Below are 24,822 nucleotides of genomic sequence, written 5' to 3'. Positions count from 1 at the left end.
TTTTAGATACTAAGCGGAGAAAGGCAACCATACCAACTTCAGAATACCTAGGCAAGTGAATATTTTGCTTTACACCAATCTCTTCTTTAACATCGTATTCAGGCAGCTCTGGAAGCTTTTTTATTCCTTTCTTGTGCTTGCTGCCATTTCACACAGTTGCTGAAAGTACCGTGTTGGTCTCTGTAACTGTAAAATGAAACACTAAGTTGGTAAATTTTTGGGTGCTGTAGACTTCTTCAGTTCAGGCCACTTGCATGTGACTGAATATGGAATTCTAGCCATTGTTTTGAGATGGGCACGTACCACTGAGAGTCAGACATAAAGATACATGTGGTGTACCAGGAAAAAAATCATTCTGTGGCATTAGGAGTGGTTATGAATAAAGCAAAATTTCATTTGCTAAAGCCTAAGAGGTTCTGCAGTTATTTAGACATAAACTGCAAAAAGTTATGTTGAAAATTTAATCACTGTAAGGGTATGGGTGTAGCTCTGTTGAGCACAAAATTTGTCAAAAGCACTTATTACTTTTTGCTCTTTCTAAAACATTTTCCCAAATCACTAAAGTAATAATAATTTATAATTTTGTTCTTTGTCTCTTTTCTTTAGCCGAGGCCTCTTGCCCTGCAGGACATTTTGTGAGGCAGCAAAAGAAGGCTGTGAACCAGTCCTGGGTATGGTAAATGCTTCGTGGCCAGACTTCTTGAAGTGCTCTCAATTCCAAAACAAAACTGAGAATGACACCACTACAAGGGTATGCTTCTCACCACACCAAGAAAAAGGAAAGCAGTGTATGTTTCCATTCTTAACTGCTACACTGTGTTTATGAGTTTTCATTTAATAATGTATTTTCTTCTTGTGTAAAAAAGCTCTGGGTTGAAAGTATTATTTCTTATTCTATGTTCTGTCTTATTACTGTGATAAAGTCTGGTTGTCAGTTGATTATAGTTTGCAGTGCTTTAATTGTTCAGGCTGATTTTTTTCAGACTTGTGTTAACTTGAGGCCTTTTTATTTTACATCAAAAATTCTGAGCTGTTTCAAGGAAAGAAGATTGGAGGAAAGCAATATGACCTGTTGACTTTTTGTTTGCTAGCTCTAGTAAATATGGGTTTGTTATTTGGAGTAGGAACCTGATACACAGGGCAAATTTCAAGTGTATGTCCTTTTTCCTTGCTGTTAAAATGAGCCCAAAACTGATCAAGAGGTAAACTTCTCAAAAAGCATGGTCTTTATACACCTATACATAAAGTCATAGAATAATTTTTTTTGTTGCAAAAGATGTTGAAGATCATCCAGTCCAACTTTTAACTCAGCACTGCCAAATCCACCACTAAACCACATCCCTAAGTGTCATGTCTATGCATCTTTTAGATACCTTCAGGGGTGATAACTACACCACTTACCTGGTGCCTGTTCCAATGACTGACCAGCCTTCCCATGGAGAAATTTTCCCTAATATCAATCTAAACCTCTCCTGGTGCTCCTTGAGGCTGTTTCTTCCTGTCATATTGCTTGTTACTTGGGGGAAGAGATTCACTGCCCCCTTGATACAGCCTCCCTTCTGGCAGTTATAGAGAGTGATCAGGTCTCCCCTGAGCCTTTTTTCCTCTGGGCTAAATAACCCCAGATCCCTCACCACTCCTCATAAGGCTTGTGCTCTGTAGACTCTTCCCCAGCTCCATTGCCCTTCTCTGGACACACTCCACACCTCAATGTCTTTCTTGTACTGAGAGGCCCAAATTAAACACAGGATTCCAGCTGTGGCTTCACCAGTGCCAAGTACACCAGGGGACAGTCACTGCCTGGTTCTGCTGGCCACACTATTGCTGATACAGGCCAGGATGCCATTGGCCTTCTTGGCCACCTGGGCACACGCTGGCTCATGTTCAGCTGCTGCTGACCAGCATTCCCAGGTCATTTTCCACTGGGCATCTTTCCAGCCACTCTAGAAACAAGGCATTTCCATCTCTCAGAGGCGCTGCTCTGTTCTCTAGATCCAAATCTAGAGGTGAGATCACACTTGAGAGCAGCAAGCTTGACTTTTTTCTCACTGACCCCATTGCTGGAGTTCCCTTGCTGCCATCTGAGGCCCTGCTGTTGATACACATTCTGTAAGATGAAGAGACTGAGGCTTGTACAGTCTATTTGTGGGTTCTAACTCTGTTAATGACTTCTGTGTGACAATAAACAAGAAGAAATAGTATGATGAAAACGGTTTTTCAATTTTTAATTAAAAACCCCAGAATTTATTCTTTAAAACGACTTTGGAAGGTCAGGGTGGTTATAGCTTGTTTCTTTTAATGTTAGTTAATGGTACTATTAAAATAGCTTATGTGTCCTGGGCTACCTCCTTGCAGTTCTGAGTATACATAATGATAAAATCTAAAATTATTAGACCAAACCTTTTACCAGTTGGATTCTCTCCAGCTCTAAAGGCATATTTTTGAAGAGTCATGAAGTAAAGGAGGCTCTAGGTCCATACCTGCCTTCATTTGTGGGAGCCTTTGTACTGACTGAGGTAGGGAAAGATCCAAAGGATTGTGTCTTGTTGAAGTTGAATGATTTCCAATTAAACTGAACACTGTCCACAAATTTTTATTATAGAGTACTGTGGTATTTTGTGCAAGTTGCTGTAGTGAAAGCTGCTGGGACCAGGGTCTTAAGTGTTTGATAAAAATATATGAGATGTATGCTGAACAATTAGGTCTAATGGATCTTTCCAAATGGGGACAGTAAGCAAGTGATTATAAAATGCATTTTTTTCCCATACCTCAAATTCCCTATGTAAAATGGGACTAAAAGTGTTGTAACCATATGTTTGTTGATGCCTTTGGTATCAGAGGGATAAACATTATAGAAATAAGGAGTACTATAATTTTGTCTTCATGGCAAGTTCAAGTAACAATTAAGGTAAGAAGCTGTAGCATGAATAAATACATAAATGTGGTAAAGGCTTACACATTGAACAGTAATTAGCCATGAACAAGTGTGAATATCATATCATTAATTGAGCATGATCATAGAATGAGGTATAATTCTGAAAAAGCAACAGAATATTACAGGCCTGGATTTCATGCCTGTGTGGTACATAAACTGAATACAAGGTATAATATAAATATGCCTGTTAAATTTCGACAAATAAACCTAGTCAGAGTGTTCAAAAGCCCCACCAAACCTAGATAGCTGAACTTAGATTAAGCCAGAAGAGATTTGTCACTTATGAACTTTCAAGTTTCAGAATGTCCTGTGGCTAAAATAATATATTTAGTATTGCTAGAGAAGAAGCTTTTAAGAATAGTGCCTGGTTAATGATTATTGCATAATCTTTATGGCAGGATTGGTATTCATCTGGTAGTGAACTGCAGAAATTATATGTAAGTACAGAGTGGAAGCTTGCTTTTTCTCACCAAGGGAAGAAATTTAGGGCGAGTTGTGAGATTTGCTGCTCCTACCTGACAGACTATGGAGACCCTTATTGTTCTTATTGTCAGTTCTGACTGTCTTCCAGGAGGGAGCCTACAAGATGATGGAGACAGGCTGTTTACAAAAACATGTAGTTATGGGACAAGGGGGAAAGACTTCAAACTGAGAGTAGGGTTAGATTAGGAAGAAGATCTTTACTGTCAGAGTGGTGAGGCACTGTCACAGGTTACCCAGAGAAGTTGTGGATGCCCCATCCCTGGAAATGTTCAGAGACAGGTTGGATGGGGCTCTGAGCAACCTGATCTAGTGGAAGATGCCTTGTCCATGCCAACAGAGCTGGAACAAGCTGATTTTTAAGGTCCCTTCCTACCCAAGCCCTTCTACAATTATGTGATTCTATGACTGTGGAGAATATTTTGACTTTTATTTTTATTTTAAAAATGGTTCTAATGTGATTCCTCTGTGACTCAAAAAGGTACGAGTTTGGGTTCACTAGGCTGCTTCTCTTCCAGAAATAAACTGTGCTGTTCTTGAATATTTATTTCTGCAGTTTGTATATTTGAAAGAATTTACTTCTCTGACCACAGTAGAACCAAACAGCTGAGGCTGATTCTCTGCTCTAATACCTTTTCATCGTGTGCTCAGTCCAAACTGCTTTTCACATTCTTCTCAGGGTTCAGTTCCTGGAAATTTCAAGAGCACGTCCTTGGCTTATGACTGCTTATTTCTCAGCTCTGTGGTTTCTTTTACGGTTTGGTGCCTCCAGATTACATGCAGTGAATCCTTCCCTGCCCACGAATGCCTTGCATATAATTTGTTTTGTGTGATGTAATTCTCTTTAGTGTGTTTATCAAAGTTACAGTCTGACTGCTATACCTGTTTGTTCCACAGATTCTTGTACAATGTCATCCAGTCACCCAATACCAAACAAAACTTTCTCCTGATTTCTCTTGTTTATTTTTGTCTGATTGTAGCTAAAAACTCCATATCCTCTGCATTTTCTGAATTGAAGATTATCACTCCTCCAAAAAATTCTTGAATGTCATATTTCCAAGCCCTGTTGGAGGAAATATGCTTGAGTCATGTTCCAGTTAGAATCCAGAGCATTTATCCTGGGGGCAGTTAACAGTTTTCCTAAAAAATGTTTATTGGTTAGAATAGGGATTGTCTTGTGGGTGGTTCATGCGTCATAGCTAATATTTATCTCTTTGTCTAAAAGTTATCTCCACAAGCATTGGAAATTGAGTGTACAATACCACTGTAGGTAATCTATTATGAAGTACATCCCTGATGTGAACACAGATGTACTGATTGTACTGGAAAATACAAGCTGTGCCATTACAGTAAAAACATCTGAATGTAAAACGACTGAGTCATTCAGTCATCCTCTGAGTCACAGAGAAAAAGATGCAGGTCTGAAGGCTGATGTCCTTCAGATTGATACCTGTTTACACAAGTGACAAGTGAACACTCAATAGATGAGAAAATCAGCTACCCTAATAATAGTTGTAAGAATTTATGTTTTGAGATTTAAGATAGGAGGTTGAACTGGTTTTACAGGTCTAATGAGCTATGAGCAAGTAAGGGAGTGAGAGCAGGAGGCATTATCAGTCATTCATTCCAATGTAACCAATAATGCATTCTGAGGGGAAGAAATGACAGAAACCTTCCTGGAGGCTGTTGTCCATCTCTCTACTACCAGAAAAATTTCAGCTCTGCTTTTCTCTCTCTCTCTCTCAACTGACACTCTTTATTACGCTATTTTATTTGCTTTGACCAGCCAGCCCACAGCAGAAAAAAACCCAGTAGCATGAATGAGAAGTGAAGCAACAAAATAATATGATTTAGACTAACATGGAGGTCTCAAAAGAGCCCTGAAGTTATTTTCTGTTAATTTGAATTGTAAAGTGCTTTCAAAAGAAGCAGTGAATATGATGTTTCTACTGTTTATTCAACAAAACTATGTAAATTACAGTGTAGGATTATGAGAAATTGTTCACTTCTATATTTTTGCTAAAGAGACATTATGAATGAATGTCTGTTACTGTTACAAAAGTGGTGCACAAATAGCCTGAACTGCACTTCATTGCCATGAGATTTTGGGTTGGAAGGGACCTTAAAAATCATCTTATTCCGACTCCTCTGTCCACGGACACCTTCCACTAGATCAGGTTGCTCAGAGCCCCATCCAACCTGTCCCTGAACACTTCCAGGGATGGGGCATCCACAACTTCTCTGGGTAACCTGTTCCAGTGCCTCACCACCCTGACAGTAAAGATTTTCTTCCTAATATCTAATCTAAACCTACTCTCTTTCAGTGTGAAACAATTCCCCTTGTCCTATCACTACATGTTCTTGTAAAAAGTTCATCTCCATCATCTTGTAGGCTCCTTTCAGGTATTGGAAGACTGCAATTAGGTCACACCTAGCTTCATTCAAACTGGTATTAATTAGGAGAATTGTCTTTGAGGAATAACTTTGAGTAGAGAATTCAAACGCCTGATTGCAACAGGTATTTATTTTTCTATGGGCAATGTAATTAGATACATCCAGTAGATATTTTTTTCTGAGAAAAAGCTTTTAAAATCAGGAAGACATTATCTTTCTTTTGTGCCCTTGCATTTACTTAATGCAGTGAAAAGGAGAGAGAGAGATGATTTGTTTATGTTTAATATTGATGCTGAACAGCTGCAAAAACAGCAATAATAACAGGAATAATTTTTTAGAGGAAAACAAAATGTTTTTCAGGATTATAGTGGTGTTTCATGTGAAGAAACTATTAAATTAACTATTTCCTCCACCAAATCGCTGTTTAATTCTATGGATCCTGAATTATATTTTGTGGTGTTCTCTGGTTTTTATTCTCCTGTTCTGCCTGTGTCCCTGTTTTTTGCCTTTTTCCAGGTTGGAGTTTCTTATGTGGCCTTTTTAGGCCACATCACTTGAGTGAAAGAAAAAGGTCTTTTGTCTTTTTTCTCCCACAGGGTTTTGCATCCTAAGGAAATAGAGAAATGAACAATTACACGGGGGTAAAATTCGCCAGCTTTTCTAATTCCATGATTGTGATCACAGTATCAAAACTTTCTAGAATTGACAACAACGAGATGCATACACTGTACTGCAGGGTACATACATGGCATAGGGAGGTGATGAAAATCTGAAAGTGAGAGCATAGAGGGATTCCTCTGTGTTCCCTTGTGCTATAGTGACTACATTGGGTAAGGGAAAAAGTCCATCTGTCTTTCAATTCTGACTCTAAAAGCTGACAAAATCAAATGCCTAGGAAAGGAGAACAGGCGAAGACTACGTGGCAGTTCTTTTCCAAATATTCCTGTATTTTCCATCTGTTTGAGATTCAAGGATTTTTCTGTAATTTGTGACCTGCCACAGATTTTTATTCTATTAATGTGTCCTTTTGTTACATGTGTCTATGTACATTTTAGCATCCATAGTATCATGTTCTAGAATGTTAGAGCTTGTCAGTGTATTGCATGAAGAGCACTTGCCTTTTGGTTGTTTAAATACCTCTTATTTCTTCCATAGCATTAGTAAATGTGGTATCCTCTTCACTTTGAAAAAATTGGAGGCACTTTCCGTGGTCTTTGTTGCAGTTCTAGAATGCTTTATGTGTTGCCATACCTTGAAATGCAACCAGATGTCAATCTTGAGGATGGTAAAATAATGTTTATTTCAGTCTGTGCTCTCTGCAGCTTTCCAGGGACCTTTCTACATAATCTTCTATAGATGACATTCCAGTAACCTAGCTGGAAAGTACAGCACATAAATAAATGGTCTTGCCTCCTCAAAGACACTTTTGATAGTACACCAGACAGGTTAAATAAAACACTTTTTGCTGCCACTGGTATTTAGTCCAGGATTTTGGAAGCTATTCCAAATTGTAAACCTTTCTGGGTAAGAACTAAAACAAGCAAGTTTCTCTATTAGAAAGGATTGCTTTCCATTTTATTTGGGCTCATTTTACATAACATTTTTAATTCTTCAGAAGTTTGGGTGTGTGTATATTTGCATTATTTTATTAAGAAATGTGTAAATTATTTACAGACGTGTCAGCAATTAACATTTCCCAGCATATTTCTTTAGAATAAGATCTTTGCCATTTGTAATAATTTTGAGTGGAATGGGCTATATTTTTCCTATTTCAGACATCTATTTCAGGCATTATTTCTTCTACTGCTGCTGCTTTGTTTTGAACAGTTTCAGCATTTCTGAGTATGCAGCCTGTGCTCAAGAAAGTCTTATGAATAGTTGCATACCTAAATCCAGTAGGTTCCTGATCAAATACCAAAATTTAACATTCAACAAAAATGTCTGCTTTACAGCATTAGAAAAGGCTTTTATATTTTCCTTTAAAATCTGATCTTTGGAGGTATGATGGAATGGTCAGTCTACTGAAAAGTTCTTGCATAATCTTGGTAGAAAGCAGAAATTGCATTTATTGGAGGTACTGTTCACAGTGTGTGCTCTCCTTGCCCTGAACACTGCATTGACTTGACCAAACATATCCAGTCATTACCTATTAGAAGACTGTAAGAGGTGAGATTAAAATTTCTAAAGATTCCTTCTGATTGCTGCTAGATGCTTAAACTGACATAAAGTAAACTAATTTCAGTCTTCCTCTTATTTTTTGTATAACATGCAAGATTAAATAGGAAAATGCCCACTTCAGGTGTGCAGAAATGGAGAAGTGGTTTCACATAGAAGCAAAACAAGACAGAGATGTATTAAGGAGGCAGAGTCAGGATGACTTATAAGTGCTTCAACACACTTTTATTCACAGCCCAGAAATGAATATGGGATACCAGAATCTTTTCTCTTCTGATCTATAAAAAAAGTGATCAGATATCCTGCTGTTAACATTCATTCTCCCAGGCCAAATTGGCATATTCACCCAAAAGATAGGAGTTCATTACTGCTGCTATCTTAGTACCGGTGAAGCTCTGTACTGGTGGAGATCTCCATCAAAGCAAATCAAGATGGTTCCTTTTGAGCTATTTATGCTCTTTTCCTTTTTAAACAGGAAGGAAATTGTGTAAAAACCAAGTTATAAGAATGCAAGATTACCAGTCCAAAAGGTTGCCTTTCCAACCTCTGAAAGTCTTTATTGTATGATGAATTACAAAATTTTGATCATGCTATCATATTGTATTTTTACCTGACATCATCATCTGAGGGATAAACATCTGGTGTCCAGGGAACTAGTACTTCCATACCAAGGAAGTCTGTTGTTTCTAGGGGCCTCTGTAGAGCTTAGTGACTGCAGAAATCAAGAAGTGCAGTGTATAGAGCAGGGAACTGGAGAAATAAAAAGATAGGCTCATAATAAAGTGTGACATTGTCATATAAAATGAGGTTCTTGCCCTGTCACTGTTGCAATTAACATGCTGAACAATGCACTTGAATAAAAATTTTCTCTACTGTTCTTTGAACATTTCCAGCTAACTGGGCTCTTCATTTGTATAGTTGGAGTTTATTTGCAACTGAGACATTTGCAGCTACAAGTAAAAGCAACAAAAGCTGTTCTTTGAACATGCAAAATAACATCAGTCTTTACCCTCCAAAAAACCCCACATGCTGATTTTTGTGTCTTAGATGTTATTATTCATTATTTCTTATAACTTCCACTTTAATATCTCATTGCCTCATTTTTCCTGCTATAAAATGAGACTGTGAATGTTATCTAATCTCATGTTTGTCTTAAGGCTTTCATATTTTGCAGTTCATAAGACCCTTCCAAAACTGGTAGAATACAAGTGAGGCTGTAACTCTTCAATTTGAGGTTAAGAAATGTGTCCAGCCACACAATGTGAGGGAACCTGCTGAGGAACACATCATAAGGGTGTTCAAAAGGATGATGCTGGTGGTTTTGAATTACATTGTTTCTCATGAAGAACCACAAACATTAAATGACACAAAATAGTTGAACTTTTTTGGTTAAAAGTCTGTTAGTAGTTTGGGCATCTTTTTGTAAAGTTAGAGAAAACAAGAGAAAATCCTCCTTTAAAATACATTGCATAAGCAGCTTTCACTGCAATAACAATGTCCTCATTACACAACTAGAAAATTATGTTTGTATTGCAAAATCAAAATTATTTGCTGTCCAAGTGGACAGTACATCTAGGAATGTAATAAAAAATATTTTGAAATTATTCCTAAGTTTTTATTACAAACAAATTTTCCATAAGGAATATGTATTTCAGTTAACTAAGTCTAAGTTAACAGGGGCAAACCCTGTTTCTTGGGGATGATAAAATAATAGTGAGGCTTAGAAAAGAATGTAAGCATATTGAAAAAAAATAATCTCCTGCTGACAAAATTGAGGGTGCTAAGGTGTGTGTGTTTGTGTGTATAGACATTGCCACAGTCTGATAGAAAAGACTGCTATTCTAGGACCACAACTAAAATTAAAAATCTAGATAAATAGTTGAATGTGCAACCAGTGCAAGCTGGAGCTATTTGTCATTTTTGAAAACACTGAAAAAGCATGTCCAGTGCTAACTGGTACCTTGCAGCATCCCATTGTTTTGGCAAACTGTGAAGAATACCAAAGGGCTATACAGTAAAGCCAGTCTTAAGCAGCAATTATTGTATTTTTTGTAGGCATATTCCAGATTAGCTGTAAGGCTCCTTCCTTCATTCCAGGGGCAGATTTAACTGGTGTAATAGTCTTTTCATGACTGCCTGTTGAAGTCTTTTAGAATGGGTCATTCACTGATAGAAGTTTCAAATGGCTTTGCTCTATCTCAAAAGTTGAGATTTTTTTCTTTTAGGTTTTCCTCCCGACCTTCTTGCATTAAGTGATGTTCCTCTGAGAGCTATCCTAATGTTTTCCAAATTGGAAATATATTTCAATCCCTGTGGGAAATATTGGATACCAGTTTACCATTTGTAAGACTCTAGTAGCACTATCTTTGTAGTGTTGATAGTAATGATTTTTCTCCACATTCTGTCTTTTCTGCTCTCTTACAGCGCTGTGTGGAGGAGAGGAGAGTTTCTTGTGTGCCAGTGGGATCTGCATCCCAGGGAAACTGCAGTGTAATGGCTACAACGACTGTGATGATTGGAGTGATGAGGTCCATTGTAGTAAGTTTCTTAAACCTTGAAGTGTTCTGCTGGAGTACTGAATCCATTCAGGGAAACTGAAAGCAGGTTATTGGCAGAGAACAGGAGCTTTGCATACATTGACATTTGGATTCTGTCAGTTTTGCTCACTCAGGCCACAGCATGTGCTTTTGATCTATCAGATTTTATGCCTTGAGGCAGATATTCTGCAAGGAGCCACGTGGAAATAAGAAGTATTTGGTTGTTTGTTTTTTGTTGTTTTAATGGATCAATAGTATGCATCAGAAAGAAGCACTTCTGATAATCAGCTGAAAACTGTTGCAGCTTTATCCTGGTCCTTGGCATTGATTTTAGAGTAGATGCAAGACCATCTGTTTAGAACGTTCTCTTGGTTTCAACCCCGGATGTGATTTATTTAAATTAATCCCACTATGTGCTGCAGTTGAATGTACATATGTGATAGCTTAATTTTTTTTTTGTCTGTGGTAGTCCATCTCTTTAGAGTTCCTATGTTTTTTTTCTTGTTAACAAAGTACCTTGAACTACAAACACCTTTAGGAAAGCAGAGCAAATGTACTGTAAGAAATCAGTGAGAAGGCAAGAACAAAAAGAACAGAGGAAAATATGGAAAAATTACTAAATAGGGATTGTAGTAGGACATAATGCCACGAAACAGGATTTCTCATTCAGACTTTGAAAAATGTCAGATTGTGCAGTTTACACTCAACTCAAAAGATTTGTTCCTATTAGTGATTTAAGAGCCTGGGCATTCCAAAACTCATAAAGCTGCTTTTAAGGAAGTTGTTGTTAGATTTTATCTGGGATACTCCAAGGAATAAATGAGGACAGCAATTTCCTCCTGGTCTCGATATGAATAAGGCTACAGCTTGCTTTTCCTTTAATAGCCTATAATTAATTTAATGGAGATTGAGATAATGTCTATTATGTAAGAAGTATTGTATGTTTCTATTTTCCAAATCTTCTACCAGCGTCATCTTTAGATTTGAAATAAGCTCAAAAATTTAAAAATGCCTATGAGACTATGACTCTCAAATTCTATTAGAAATGGGAAAAGAAGAAATTAGTTGTAAAAGAATAAATATATGACATGTCTTGAAAAAACAAGCATAAATTTAATGAGCTAAGGTTGCCTTTGAAAGGATGCCTGTCTGTTTAATGATACAGAGTTTATATGCAGAGGATGTCTTAGGATGCTTGGTAAGAGCTGAGGAGAGGTCAAACAAGACTTTCCTGAATTACATAGCAGAAAGAGCAAAGCTGAAGGAAGACCTATTTGCCTGAAAGCTTGTCTGATAAAAGAAGCTGTGTTTCTTGCAGTCCTTGCCTCTCTCAAGGTCTTTAGTCATGTCATTAAATTATAGAATAGGTTGCTCAGAGTCCCATCCAACCTGACCTTGAATATGTCCAGGAATGGAGTGTCTGCCATTTCTCTGGGTAACCTCTTCCAGTGTTTCACCATCCTCATTGTAAAACATTTATTCTTTATGTCTAGTCTAAAAGTACCCTCTTTTAAAACTATTACTCCTCGTCCTATGACAACAGGCCCAGCTAAAAAGTCTCTCCCCATCTTTCTTATAAGCTTCCCTAAAGTGCTGAAAGGCTACTCTTTCTCCAGGAGAAACAACCAACCCAGACTCTCTCAGCCTTTCTTCAAAGGAGAGCTGTTCCATCCCTAAAATCATTTTTGTAGCTTTGTCTAGACCTCTTCTAACAGGTCCATGTCTTTCCTGTGCTGTGGGACCTAGAGCTGGATGCAGCACTGCAGGTGGGCTTTCACAAGAACAGAGCAGAGGGACAGAATTACCTTCCTCAACCTTCTGGCCGTGCTGCTTCTCATGCAGCCCAGGATACACTTGGCTTAGTCTGGGCTGCAAGTGCACATTGCTGAGTCATGTCCAGCTGTTCATCTACCAGTTCCCCCAGGTTTTTCTTGGCAGGGCTGCTTTCAATCCGTTCATTCCCCAGCCTGTGTTGGTACCAGGGTTTGCCCGGACCCAGATGCAGCACCCTGTATTTGATCTTGTTAGACCACAAGAGTCCCATGTGCCCACTTCTTGAGCTTACCCAGGTCCCTCTGTATGGCCTCCTGTCCCTCAGGTGTGTCAGTCACACCACTCAGCTTGACGTCCACACCATCTCCCCATCTCATCTGCAGCTTTGCTGAGGCTATGCTTGATCCCTTCATCTATGGTGTTTATGAAGACATTAAATAACACTGGTCCCAGTACAGAGCCTTGAGGGACACCACTGGTCACTGATGTCCTTTGGAATTCTGAGCTATTGACCCTTGGGATGTGATTGTCAAACCAATCCCTTACCCACCAAACAGTCCACCCAGGAAATCCATCCTTCTCCAGTTTAGAGAGTAGGATGTTGTGGGGGGTTTGCCCAGACCCATGTGCAGCAGGTCCTTCTGGACCCATACAGGGATCAAACCTGCCATCTTAGCTTTATTAGCACCATGCTTCAACCAACTGAGCTTATCTCAGCGTCAAGTTGTTGAATGCAAAAGATTCACCAGTCTTCATTTGTGTTTAGTAGAGTATAGAATAGGAATTTGTATTTAATTTTGTGAAAATGGGGGTTTCCCCATCATTTATAAAATTTAAGTTGAGCCTTTTACAAGTGGCAGCTGCCAAGTGCCCATCTTACTTAACAAAGTAACCAACTACCTATACAATAATTATTGCCAATATTTTGAAGAAAATGGATATTAATGCTGTTAGATTTTCATCAAGTGAATCTTATTTCCCTGCAAGAAGGTTTTTATTCTTTTTGTTTACCCTCTCTGTGTGGGCCTGGGAGTTGTTTACCCTGCAGGACACTGCAGGAGCTGCAGAGGTATGAATGGAAACAGGAATGGGGTATGAACGGAAATTAAGCAGTAAATTTAAACAGGAAATAATATAGAAAAAGGCAGTTTTGTTTCATTTGCAGGAGGAGCAGTGGAAGAAGCATAGAAACTCTCAGAGTTATGTCGCTGCAGGCTCTGGGGTGGTGGTGGAGTTCTGTGACTTTCTAGAGAAGTGTCTGGGGGAGGACATCCTCTGGGCACAGGCACGTCCTCCCGGGCAGAGAGTGATTTCAGCTCTTTTGTGAGCTCTCTGCTTCGGCCAGCACAGGAGGAAGAGATGGGAGCCACATGTGCTGGTCCAAGGCAAAAGCTTTATTCTTTCCTTGCATGGGTCCAGGGACAAACAGGCTCCAGGGTTCTGGGGGAGCAGGGTTGATATAGGAAAGCCAGGGGGCGGGGTAGAGCAGCAAACCAATCATCTGAGGGCTCAGGGGCGGTACAAAGGGGCAAGGACCAATGGGGTACAGGCAATTTACATGGAACAGAGAGGCATGCTGGGAGTAACTTTTTGTAACCATTACTAAGAGTGCCTAAGGGCATTACCTCCAGGGGAGACCGGTGGAGTGTTTTGCTGAAAGGCTTTCAGCCTCCACAGAGTTACAGACTGATCATTAAGATTAAAGATACTTCATGTTGTTGCATGTTCAAAACAAGTAATGTTTAGAATTTACTGTCAGCTGGGTGTTGGTCTCCTTACAGGAAGCAAGAACTTAATTTTGTTTTCATTTAGTGTGGGGTTTTTTGTTATTCCCCGTTTTATGAATAACAGTTCTTTCTGAAGCTGAGTTAACTATTGTATATTGTATAATATTGTATTGTCGCTCATGGCTCAGCAGTATAATTTTACTTTATATCCTGAAGCATTTCCTTTGTATTATCCTATAAATTCTGTTTGGACTTCCTAACTTGAAGAAAGCACTAATACTTCTGTAGGGGAAGGAGAAAAAATTGCTCATGTTCAAGTTCCAGAGTTTTTTGTTCACCTGGGAAATGAAACACTTGATTGACATTGAAGGGGTAGAAACCCCACTGCACCTTCTGGAAGAATTCTGCACCTTTCAGTGTATATTATCCTTAGAAGGACACCCTGCTTTCAAAGTGGAACCACTGCAGTCATGAACACAGGAATAACATGTCAAGAGGAGGGAAGGAAATGGTAGCATGATTCTGTTGTTTTGTGGTTGATCATCTCAACCAGAGCACTCTGTCCTTATGGTATTGATCAAAAACCAGCTAGTAGGGAGAGACTAAAAACTTCTAAAAATGGCTTGATTTTTCATGTTCTGCCAGATTAGTTTCTCATAAACTGGTACACACCAGTATTAATGCAGACCTGTAAATTATAAGGTATCTGTAGCTAATCTTATGTGTAGTAAGCACATTCCAGTGTTCATATGAATGTTCCAGTGCAACGTTACCATTTTACATGCTTTCTTTGTAGACTGCAGTAATGATGTATTTCGTTGTGACACGGGAAAATGCCTCAATTATACCTTTGTTTGTGATGGATATGATGACTGTGGAGACCTTAGTGATGAACAAAATTGTGGTAAGTGAAAGTTATGTGCTTTTCTAAAGTCTTTAAGATATCAGGACTGCCTAAGCCAGTAATCTTTTTCCTTAAACTACTGAAAGAGTAATATACCCTGCTCTTACTTTATTTGAGCAAAGTGAAAACAGCTCACTATATGCAATTTGAAAAGGTTTAGAGGAGAGTTCTGGGTCAATCCAAATCTTGAAGGGTTTGGTATTTATAAGAAATACTGCTATTTTCAATTTGCTTTAAACTAATTCCAAAAGATGCTTCCTTGCTAGCTTGACTGGATTTAACTGAGAGTAAAACAGACTATATGAAGGTACACACTGGTGGGGCCAGCTGTTTTATAGCTGAATTTTTTTACATAAGATTCATAGTGAAGTAATATGTTTTGATTATCAAATTCTGTTTGTTTCAAATTCTCTTGCCAATCAACTTTGCATGTTCTGACTCATGATGCTTACCTACCTACTCTATGTATCTACCTACATTTAACTTCCACAGGAGAAACAATGAAGTTTATCCATTAAAAACTGATAATCTTAACATGTAAAGATTAAGAATCTTTATTTATAATCATTGTGAAACTTAGAAAGTCTTATTTTTACTAACTTTTGCTCCTGTTACTACACCTGAGAAAAATTAAGTTTTCTAAGACAATTCTTTAACAGTTAAATATTATTTCTCAGTTTTTCCCTTTTGTTTTCCTAAGGAAAACCACAAAAAATAGAACTGAAAATCAAGGCACAATTTTTACTAAGATTTATTTTATATTTCTTCTCCAAATTAAGGACACTCTAAGACCTTTCAATATTTTCTTGTCAATTTTGGTTATTTAGTGTTTTTTTCCATAAATAATCTTAGTTTAAAGACGATTAAGTTTTTCTAAATGTTAATCTGTATCCCATCTTTCCTACCTTGACATAGGTTTTTTTCTATACAATTTTTAAAATCTCAGGTTTTTCTTCATGTTATAAGTGGTTTTCATGGTAGATTTGGAGGACTGGACTGTGTCTATTCTCTCTATTTATTTTGATGTAAAGTCAGTGTGCTCAACAGAATGCTCTTCTTTGTGCATTCAGGTAGAAGGAGTAAGATGACAATGGAATAATTTCTTTGTAGATAATTCTTATGGAAAATTCCAAGTACATGCAAGAAATATAGTTTCTTGTTGAGATACATTTTTAAAATGTCTTAGTAAAAAGATAAATGAAGGAAATTATATTCTCTGGTAGCTACTGAAAATGTTTTTTAACTGAAAATCATCTTCTAATGTGCTCAATAAATCTTGGAAACTTGTTTATTTACAAAGAGTCACAGCTGTGCACCTGAGAGAAGGAATGAGTGCATCGCTATACAGGCAATACAATTAAGAATATATGTAACTACCATCTGCAAAAAAGTCTGCAGATATAGAAAAAAATCTTATTTTTAATGCAGAATGTCTCGTGAATAAGAAGATTAGATAATAAGCATAGAAAAATTGATCGGCAAATAATAAAATATACAAATGGTAACTTAGTATCCTTTTTTTCCCTTCAAATTTGCATTTTATGTAGATTGTAATCCAGTGACACATCACCAGTGTGGAGAGGGGAGATGTATAACAGCTGATTGGGTATGTGATGGTGACCATGACTGTATAGACAAATCAGATGAGATCAATTGCTGTAAGTTCCCTTAATCTCTAAATTATTTTTTCTTTCTTTGAAAACTAAAAAAAAAAGATAACTAGTGTGCTCACTTGTAAGGCAAAACTATAAACTTATTTTATTTCAGGAGTTCACACTTGAAAAATATCTGTTTTCAGTAGACAGCAGCAGCAAATTAAACATTTGTTCCCTTTGTTGAGAAGTAAAGCATTGCTTTGTGTTAGAGCTTCTTGTCAACTACAGAATTAGCTTTTTGTTAATTGTAATGTTCCTACTACATAAGTAAAAATGATGTGCATTTTTTTCCTTGGGGGAGCTGAGACTTCATCTCAGCCTGTTGCTAATACCTGACATTTATAGTTTCAGTCTCAGTAGGTAAAGATCAGCGCAGCTATAGCTACTGAATAATTTGCCACACAATGAAAAATGTCTTGTGGTCTCCAGTGCTAAGCAGCGTTGTCAGCTCCTCCCAAATTAACTTCAGTATGATGTTCAAATATAATGCAGAGCTTCACTAAGCTACATTGATCAGAATATTGTCTTTTTAATATTTATTTTTCTTGCTAGCATGTCACAGTCAGGGTCTGGTGGAGTGCAGAAATGGGCAGTGCATTCCTAGTGCATTCCAGTGTGATGGAGATAATGACTGTAAAGATGGAAGTGATGAAGAAAACTGCAGTGAAAGTAAGGATATGCCTCATTTTACTCTTCTTACTAAACCTACCATTGACTGTTATCTTCCACAGCACCTTTAGCTGAAACTTTCTGATAAATTACTTTCTTTACCTCTCAAATTTACCTCTCTTGCTAAGGCTGGTTTGTGTGTGCTTTCACCCAGGAATTTGTAACCAGACTTCTTTTAATACTTAAAAATATTTAAAAAATATTAAGAAGCAGGGTGATATTTAGCACAGTATTTAGTTTTCTGATGTGATCAGCTGTTACTTGAAATACATTGTTTGGAGCATTGGGAATCTACTATTACAGTAATTGATGTCATTTGAGGAGGAATTTTCTCATTAAAATACTTGGGAATCAGAGAAAGAATGTTTTCATAAGTAAACTAAAGATTTAGTGTGACTAAGGGAAAATATGTGAGAGCAAAAGTTTTCACAGCTACTTGATAGTTCTCTTAGAATGGACTCTGTGAGAGAAGAGGGAACTAAGCAATGTCTTGAGCCCCAGAACATGGTTTCCTAAAGACACTCAGAAAGCAATATTGTCATACTATGATGGTTTCAAAATTTCATGGTAGTTCTCACGTGGAATTCTCTTTTTTTCTGGTAAGGTATAGGTTCAGATTGCAGCCTTTCCTTCAATGCAAAAATTATTGATGTCTTTTTTTAATGAATCTTGTTGTAAGGAAATTAAAATAGTTAACCTTATGCAGAAAGCTAGTGCTGGCAAATGTAGTGGTAATAGGACAGGCTTTTTAATAGTTATTAGAGTAGAAAAGACCTGTTATCATAAAGTAGATACACAGTGTGATTATATAAGCTTCATTTCTTCAGAAACCAGTTTAAAAAGAATCCTTTCATAAGCATGTTACTCAGTCTCTTCTTTTCATAGAAAGTTCTTGCGATCTTCCTACTCCAATTTAAATAACTTAATTCCAAAAAATGTCTGAGGAGCTGGAGCACAGAAATTATCATTCTTTTTCTTCACTTTTAATGTTGACATTATAAAAAGGTCTTATATGAAATGTTTTCTAGTTCTGACTGCGGCAACCTAAAAACCCCAAACAAGTTTTTGTCCTCAGTTCTGACTGTGCACTTTCACAAAATATTCACCTTTTATTCTTCTTTCTTGATGTCCAATCTCAGTTTTATTCTATTAATTCTTTTATCCTCCATTTCTCTTGCATATGGGCTAGAAGTCAGTGATGCGATTTGTTTTCACTGCCTCTTTTTTCCGTTTTGATGTTGAAGCAATGGTTAAAAATTTTTGGTATGATGAATAGATACAGGTTAAAATATCCAAGCAGTAGTTATGGGATGATAATTATGTATTCAGTGATCTCACTACATGATGAAAGATCTTTCTACTTGGCCTAAAACTGCAGAGATTTTAAATACAAATATTTTTCTAGTTTTTATCATTCATTCTTTAATGTGCAAAAGTTCTATCCACTATTTTGAAGTATTGTGTAGAGCAAAATTCTTTCTTTAGGCAACCATATCTCTTCCATCCTAATTTGCTGGGAAATATATTGGCAGAATTTAGATTTCATTCATCTTTAGTTCCTTGCAAGGTCTATGTAAAAGCAAGGCAGAATTCTCGTTTGTAACTTACTACTGTATTTCTTACATAATTTGTTGTTTCCAGCAACTGCAAAAAATTGATTCAAAAACTTTTCTGCTCTACAAATCAAAGAAAAAAAATTTAATGTTTCTGTCAGAGTCAGTGAAATTAAGGCTAATGCAGCCTGGAGTATTGTTTATTTTACAAACACAGTAAATATGTGAAATCAGCATAGAAATTTGAGATCAAGGTGTAGTGACTTCCCCTTGCCTATAAAAGGATGCAGGGATCTTGTGTCCCAGTGGAAGTATATGCATTCAGAGATTACAAATGACCATTGCTTCCTCTCTATCTGGATGAGAAAAGTGGTCTCCTTCACTACTTACCTTAAGGAAATATAAGATGGCATCTATCTATCAGTACAGCTCTCATTCATTTTGTGACAATAGAAATCTAATACAGATGTACTCACCACTGTTTCTGCCATCTCTTCAAAAGACAGGGTACAATGTGTTTGTAGAAATTCAGCATTATTTGTGCTAGGATCAAAATAATCTACATTGTAGCACAGGGACTTTTAAAGGATAGGAGGGAGTTGGAGCAAACTTTAAAAATAATTTCAATGTAAATATTTGGGATAGCTTTAGAAGTCAAAAGGCTTTTCCTGCCTTTCAAGTTCCATTTTGCAATCAGATGCAGCTGTAAATTAACATGGTCAATTGCTATAGAAAATAAATTACCTCTATTGCTTCAATATATAGTATATATGAGTGGAAGTAAATCCACATAATTGTGATGGATGTGACTAAATCATCAGTTCCTTTAGACAAGATTATTGTCAAGGTTATTGAAACTAAATCTTCAGCACCTTCTGTATGTCCAATGGAGGGATGAATGATTAATGTTCATGGGCAGTAGTGCAATACAAACACTAAGCGATCAGGGCAATAAGCTGTTTTAAACAGGATAAGATGATAAACACAATCTATTTAGTTTCTCCTTACAGAATAGTAAACTAAATGACTGATTTTGTGCATGGAAGAGAGAATTTAATGGGTTGGAAAGGACCTATCACATCTATGAGAGAGAGAAGTCCAGGGATTTGTCAGACAAAGTAACTACCCAAGTAGTTCAGAAACTTTTGATAAATTGCTGTTTTTATTTATTCTGAAGTCCATTATTAGGACCATTTTTGGATTTCTTTTTGTTGTTGTTTGTTTTTTAACCAGTCAAAGGAGCACAATTATGCTCCATCTCTGACCTTTTTTCAGGATGTCTTTTATTGTCAAAAAATAAAATGAGAAGCAGATCATCTGAATGGCATTGAAGAGTAATTCCCAGACAGTGATCTCTTCCAGCTATTCAGGACCTATTGTTCTTTTGAAATGTGATTTGCATGACTTTTCATATTCTGCCTGGTAAATGTCTGTCAGAGATCCATGCCTCTCATTCAGAAACTGGGATATAATTTTTTATATTGAACAGAGGGGTAAGAAAAGTGAGAACTGGACAGTGTTGCCCATTTTTCTTCCTTACTGCACTTGAAGTTCTATTGGGTACATACTGAACTATGTAAAGTAAATATCTAATTTTTATGTAAACACTGTACTTCCTCATTGCATTTCAGTCATTTTTACTAGTCTGGTAAATAATTTGAAAAGTACATTTCTATTTCCTCAGATCAGACCCTCTGTCAGGAGGGAGACCAGAGGTGCTCTTCCTGCCCTGATCCCTGTGGAGCTTCTCCCTGTGAGATGAGAAACAGCCAGGCAAACTGCAGTAAGTAGGTCATGTGCTTCATACTGTTATCTTTTAGGGTGTTTTAGATTATAATGAGGATTCAGGGTAGAACACAGTAAGTAATACTTTAATTTTCTAGCTAATGTATGTGTAAAGGGATGTTCCTATGCCATGTTATGAGAAACCCAAGAGCTTTTTAGTGAAGATGTTTCCTCAACTGCCTGTAGTTCTTATCAGGAGTAATAAATAGTCTGAACATATCTTTTGGATCATCTCACTTTGTCCTTTTCTAGTCCAGTGAATATTTAATTGTTTGTACACAATGGAACAGCAAGACAGTTTGGGAGAGATTTTTTCTTGCATAACATCTGGAAATACTATTGTCTTTTTTTCATATTATTTTTGTTGTTCGTATTTTGACTGGAGTTATGTCTTTGGTAAGACATGAGAATTCTCATGAAAAATTCATTTTCACAAAGTAGTACTACTTGGCCCAGATTACTATCTGGTTGAAAAATTCCAAAGTGTAGGCCACATTTCCCAATATTGAATATGATGGACATTTTCCAAATGTGGTAATATCAGATCAGTTTAGGCTGGCATTATAGTGTATATACAACATATTTAGGATAACAGAATGAGTATCTGAAGGGAGAGTGTAAAGGAAACAGGGCTCAGTGACTGGATCAGAGGCAATTGGCACAAAATGAAACACAGGAGCATAACAAAGCTCTGACAATAAGCACTTCTTTTACTTCAATTGTGACTGGACACAGATTGCTCAGAGTGGTTGCAGAGACTCCATTGAATAGAGAAAGTGAATAATAAACACAGGAAGATATTAAATCCAGGCATAGTTTATGTGGTAATGTCTTGGTTTGTGGGATTTTTTTTTGTTGTCTTCTTTTAGTTGTTTCAGTGTGGTTTGTTTTTTTTTTTTTGGTTTGTTTTGTTTTTTGGTTGGTGTTGGTTTTCTCTTTTTTTTTTTTTTTGGTTTGTTTGTTTGTTTGTTTTTCTTTACTTTTTTTTTTCTTTTTTAAATTCAGGATAAAAGATGCAATGAATTTTATTCCTTGTTCCCCACTCATTAGGTTATACTCAGATATATTATAAATAAGGGAGTAGCAGGACCTCTTAAGCTGTAGGACAGACTCAGAAGGAAAGACTAGCATTTGGGCTACTTAAAATGAGTCAGATGTTCCCCTGGAGCATATGTTCTGTTTATTACTCTCTGGATTGTCAGGAATTGTGTGTGGGAGTCAATGTTATTATTTTCAAACCTACAGTGATACTTTTGCACATAACATAATAGAAGCTTTCTAAACACAGTGTGAAAATTATAATCATACTGAAAACATGTAAAGAGCTATCCTCCAGCGGCATTTCAGTGGACTAGATTTTTTTTCAGAATTCACTTAAATTCCTATAAATATGAGGCACAGTAAAAGAGAATGGTATATGCATTTCAATCCTTTAATCTTGAATAATGTTATGTTATACAAACACTTGCATATATTTTCGTGTTCATCCTGAAATACTGATTAATGTGCAAAGTTCTGTACACATAAAAGAAAGATGTTGACTGGCCAAAATCAAAAGATGAGCCCAAACTGATCTGGGTATCTCAGGCAAAAGTGTGGAAGGACAAGAGATGGTTCATCATGAAGAAAAGGAAATGGCATGTAAAATGTAAAAAAAAAGATGTAAAATGAGCTTCAGATTAAGCATAAATAGTAAAAAAATTATGACACCAAATGCCAGACCAAGAAAGAGTGCCCAGTTTTGCTGATTAGCTGAACAATTGACTGTTGAATCTTCTCCCAATTTCTCTCAAAGATACAGCTATGGGACGACACAGTTATCACACTGTACTAACAACCGATGCTAGCAGCTGGCTAGCAGAAAATATTAATCATATTAAGGTATTGTTTGGTCGCAGAATAGGCAAATATATGCATTTTTTTACTTTTGAATGGCATACTTTTTTTGTGGAAAGCTTCCTCAATATATCCAGAGTAAATAAGTTCAAATAATTTAACAATCATCTCATTGCTAAATAAGAAGTTGAATTTCAGTCTCAACTGAAGTGAAATTCTGTCTGTAGTTTTCTGTTATGGTGGAAAATTGAAAAACAAATACTTCTGAATACCAGTGTGAGAAGAAATACAAAATCTATGCTATTTTTTAAAAACCAAAATACTTGCATAGTTCAAAATTTGTTGTGATAAACTCCCAAAAGTTGGAAGATTTTTGAATGTAGCTACAATATATATAATCATATTGGACATGTAGCTGTTGCATCTGTGTTGTCTTTGCTTATCATTCTCATTTGTTATGTCTTACCCAAATTAAATTATTAGCATGTAGTCTGTCTCTTGCTCAATGCTTGTGCAGTACATAATACTGTGCAATTCATAATTCATGTCCCCTCCTTCAGATCTTGGTAGCAATGAAAAAGAATTAAAAGCAAATCCTGACTTCTGTTTTCTGTACAGAGAAATTGTGCAGTCTCTGTCACTAGAGATTTTTTACAACCTGACTGTCTAAAGCCTTGAGAAAGCCAATCAGTCCTCAGAGCTGACCTGCTTTGATCAGGGCATTGGAGTAGAGACCTCCTGAGATCCTTTCCAACCCCAAGTATCTGATTATTTTTGTCTTCTTAATTTGGGCAATTGTCCTGTCAGTGTGAGATGTGTCATGGTAGTGGGAAATGTGTTGCTGTACAGTACACACTGTACTGGTTTAAGGATGGTTTATTGTACCACCTTAAAGTTGTCATTCAGAAACTTAATGAATATTTATAAGGAAATAAAAGTACCTTAATGGGTTATGAGGTAGGCAGAATTCAAACCCACCTTTACTGGTGTGAATAAAGGATCTCTAGCTCTGGAACTTGCAGTTTTTCAAGCCTGAGATGATATCCCCTGACTGATAAATTTGTTAAATAAGTATGGAATTATTTCTTATGTATTTAATTTAATCTCACACCATTTATGGTTATGTTTGTTTTCTCTCTGTGAAAGGTCAGTGTGAACCAATTACTCTGGAACTTTGTATGAACTTGCCTTACAACTATACTTATTACCCAAACTACCTGGGCCACAGGACACAGAAGGAAGCCTCAATCAGCTGGGAGTCTTCCCTTTTCCCAGCTTTGGTTCAGACCAACTGCTACAAGTACCTGATGTTTTTTGCCTGTACAATCTTAGTACCAAAATGTGACCCCCATACAAATCAGCGGATCCCACCTTGCAGGTACTATACTAAACCATATTTCATTTAATTCTTGACTGTCTGTCATAGTAGTTTTTCCCAATTTTATGCTTTCATTGAAAATGCCGGAAGTTTTGCTTTAGAATTCCATAGGAAAAGGCTACTGCTGACCAGGATGTCCAGGTCTCTCTTTGCAGGGCTGCTCTCCAATTTGTGCTACTCCATCCTAGGTGCAGGATTAGGGATTTGTTCTTGTTGAATTTCATGTCCTTGATGATTGCCCCAATGCAAAGGCCTTGGGAGTCCACACCATCTCTTGGTTTTGTATCATCAGCAAACTTGCTAATGATGCACTAAACTGCTGCATCCAGACCAGTGATAAATGCACTGAACAGGACAGGCCCTGCAGTTGAGCCCAGAGGAACAGCACAGGTGCCCAGTCACCAGACAGATGCAGCCCTGTTTGCTTTTCACCCAGTGCACTGTGAACCTGCTCACTCCACTGAGCAAGGTGACAAGAAGGGTGCTGTGAGCTTTGTATGCTGTATTTTCCATTTCTGTATGTTTGATTAGAATTGTGCCACTACAAAGGGTGTTTAAACATGGAACCAATTAATTTAATTTGGAACATTAGCATTTTGTAATAGTTCCTTGCATTAGCACATTGCTTGATGCAAAGCCTTATCCAAATGCTCAATAAAACCTGAGATTTTAATGAATGTTTACCTTTCTAAATTAGGAGTGCCACATCATTCTGAATTCTAGGCTAACTTAGATTTTCTGCTTGTCAAGAGTAATTATTCCACCATCCTCACTGAGTAACATCACTGTGCTTTTTAAAGTTATGCCTGTATTTGTTGGAAAGAGACTATGTTCTGTAAGATCTCATGGCTTTCTAAGCAGCAGTTGTTGCAGGTTAGGAGATGTAAGAAACTTGGCCAACAAGCAGAGATCTTTGACCTACTGGCTGCTAGAGCCCTCTCATTCTGTATTTCTACCTCTTTTGTTGGGCCTACCTTGACATTTCTGATCAATTAACACCTTCTGGTTGAAAGAAAAGTGC

The 24,822-nt window shown here is 37.1% G+C and overlaps 1 protein-coding gene across 2 annotated transcripts in view; it reads left to right on the top strand.

The window, feature by feature from the left end:
• The window catches only part of CORIN (corin, serine peptidase), a 117,550-nt gene that overhangs the window by 59,642 nt on the left and 33,086 nt on the right, over nucleotides 1-24,822 (top strand). For both annotated transcript variants that reach the window (XM_088163327.1, XM_014887969.2), the window contains exons 5-11: nucleotides 607-788; nucleotides 10,409-10,522; nucleotides 14,818-14,925; nucleotides 16,473-16,583; nucleotides 17,133-17,249; nucleotides 20,487-20,585; nucleotides 23,570-23,801. In XM_088163327.1, coding sequence (XP_088019453.1) covers nucleotides 607-788; nucleotides 10,409-10,522; nucleotides 14,818-14,925; nucleotides 16,473-16,583; nucleotides 17,133-17,249; nucleotides 20,487-20,585; nucleotides 23,570-23,801 — 963 coding nt within the window. The remainder of the gene's footprint in view (nucleotides 1-606; nucleotides 789-10,408; nucleotides 10,523-14,817; nucleotides 14,926-16,472; nucleotides 16,584-17,132; nucleotides 17,250-20,486; nucleotides 20,586-23,569; nucleotides 23,802-24,822) is intronic.

This window comes from Sturnus vulgaris, chromosome 4 (assembly GCF_052056855.1).
Source record: "Sturnus vulgaris isolate bStuVul1 chromosome 4, bStuVul1.hap1, whole genome shotgun sequence".
NCBI lineage: Eukaryota > Metazoa > Chordata > Aves > Passeriformes > Sturnidae > Sturnus > Sturnus vulgaris.
Note: the sequence above shows the minus strand (reverse complement) of the source record. Positions and strands in the feature narration are given on the sequence as shown.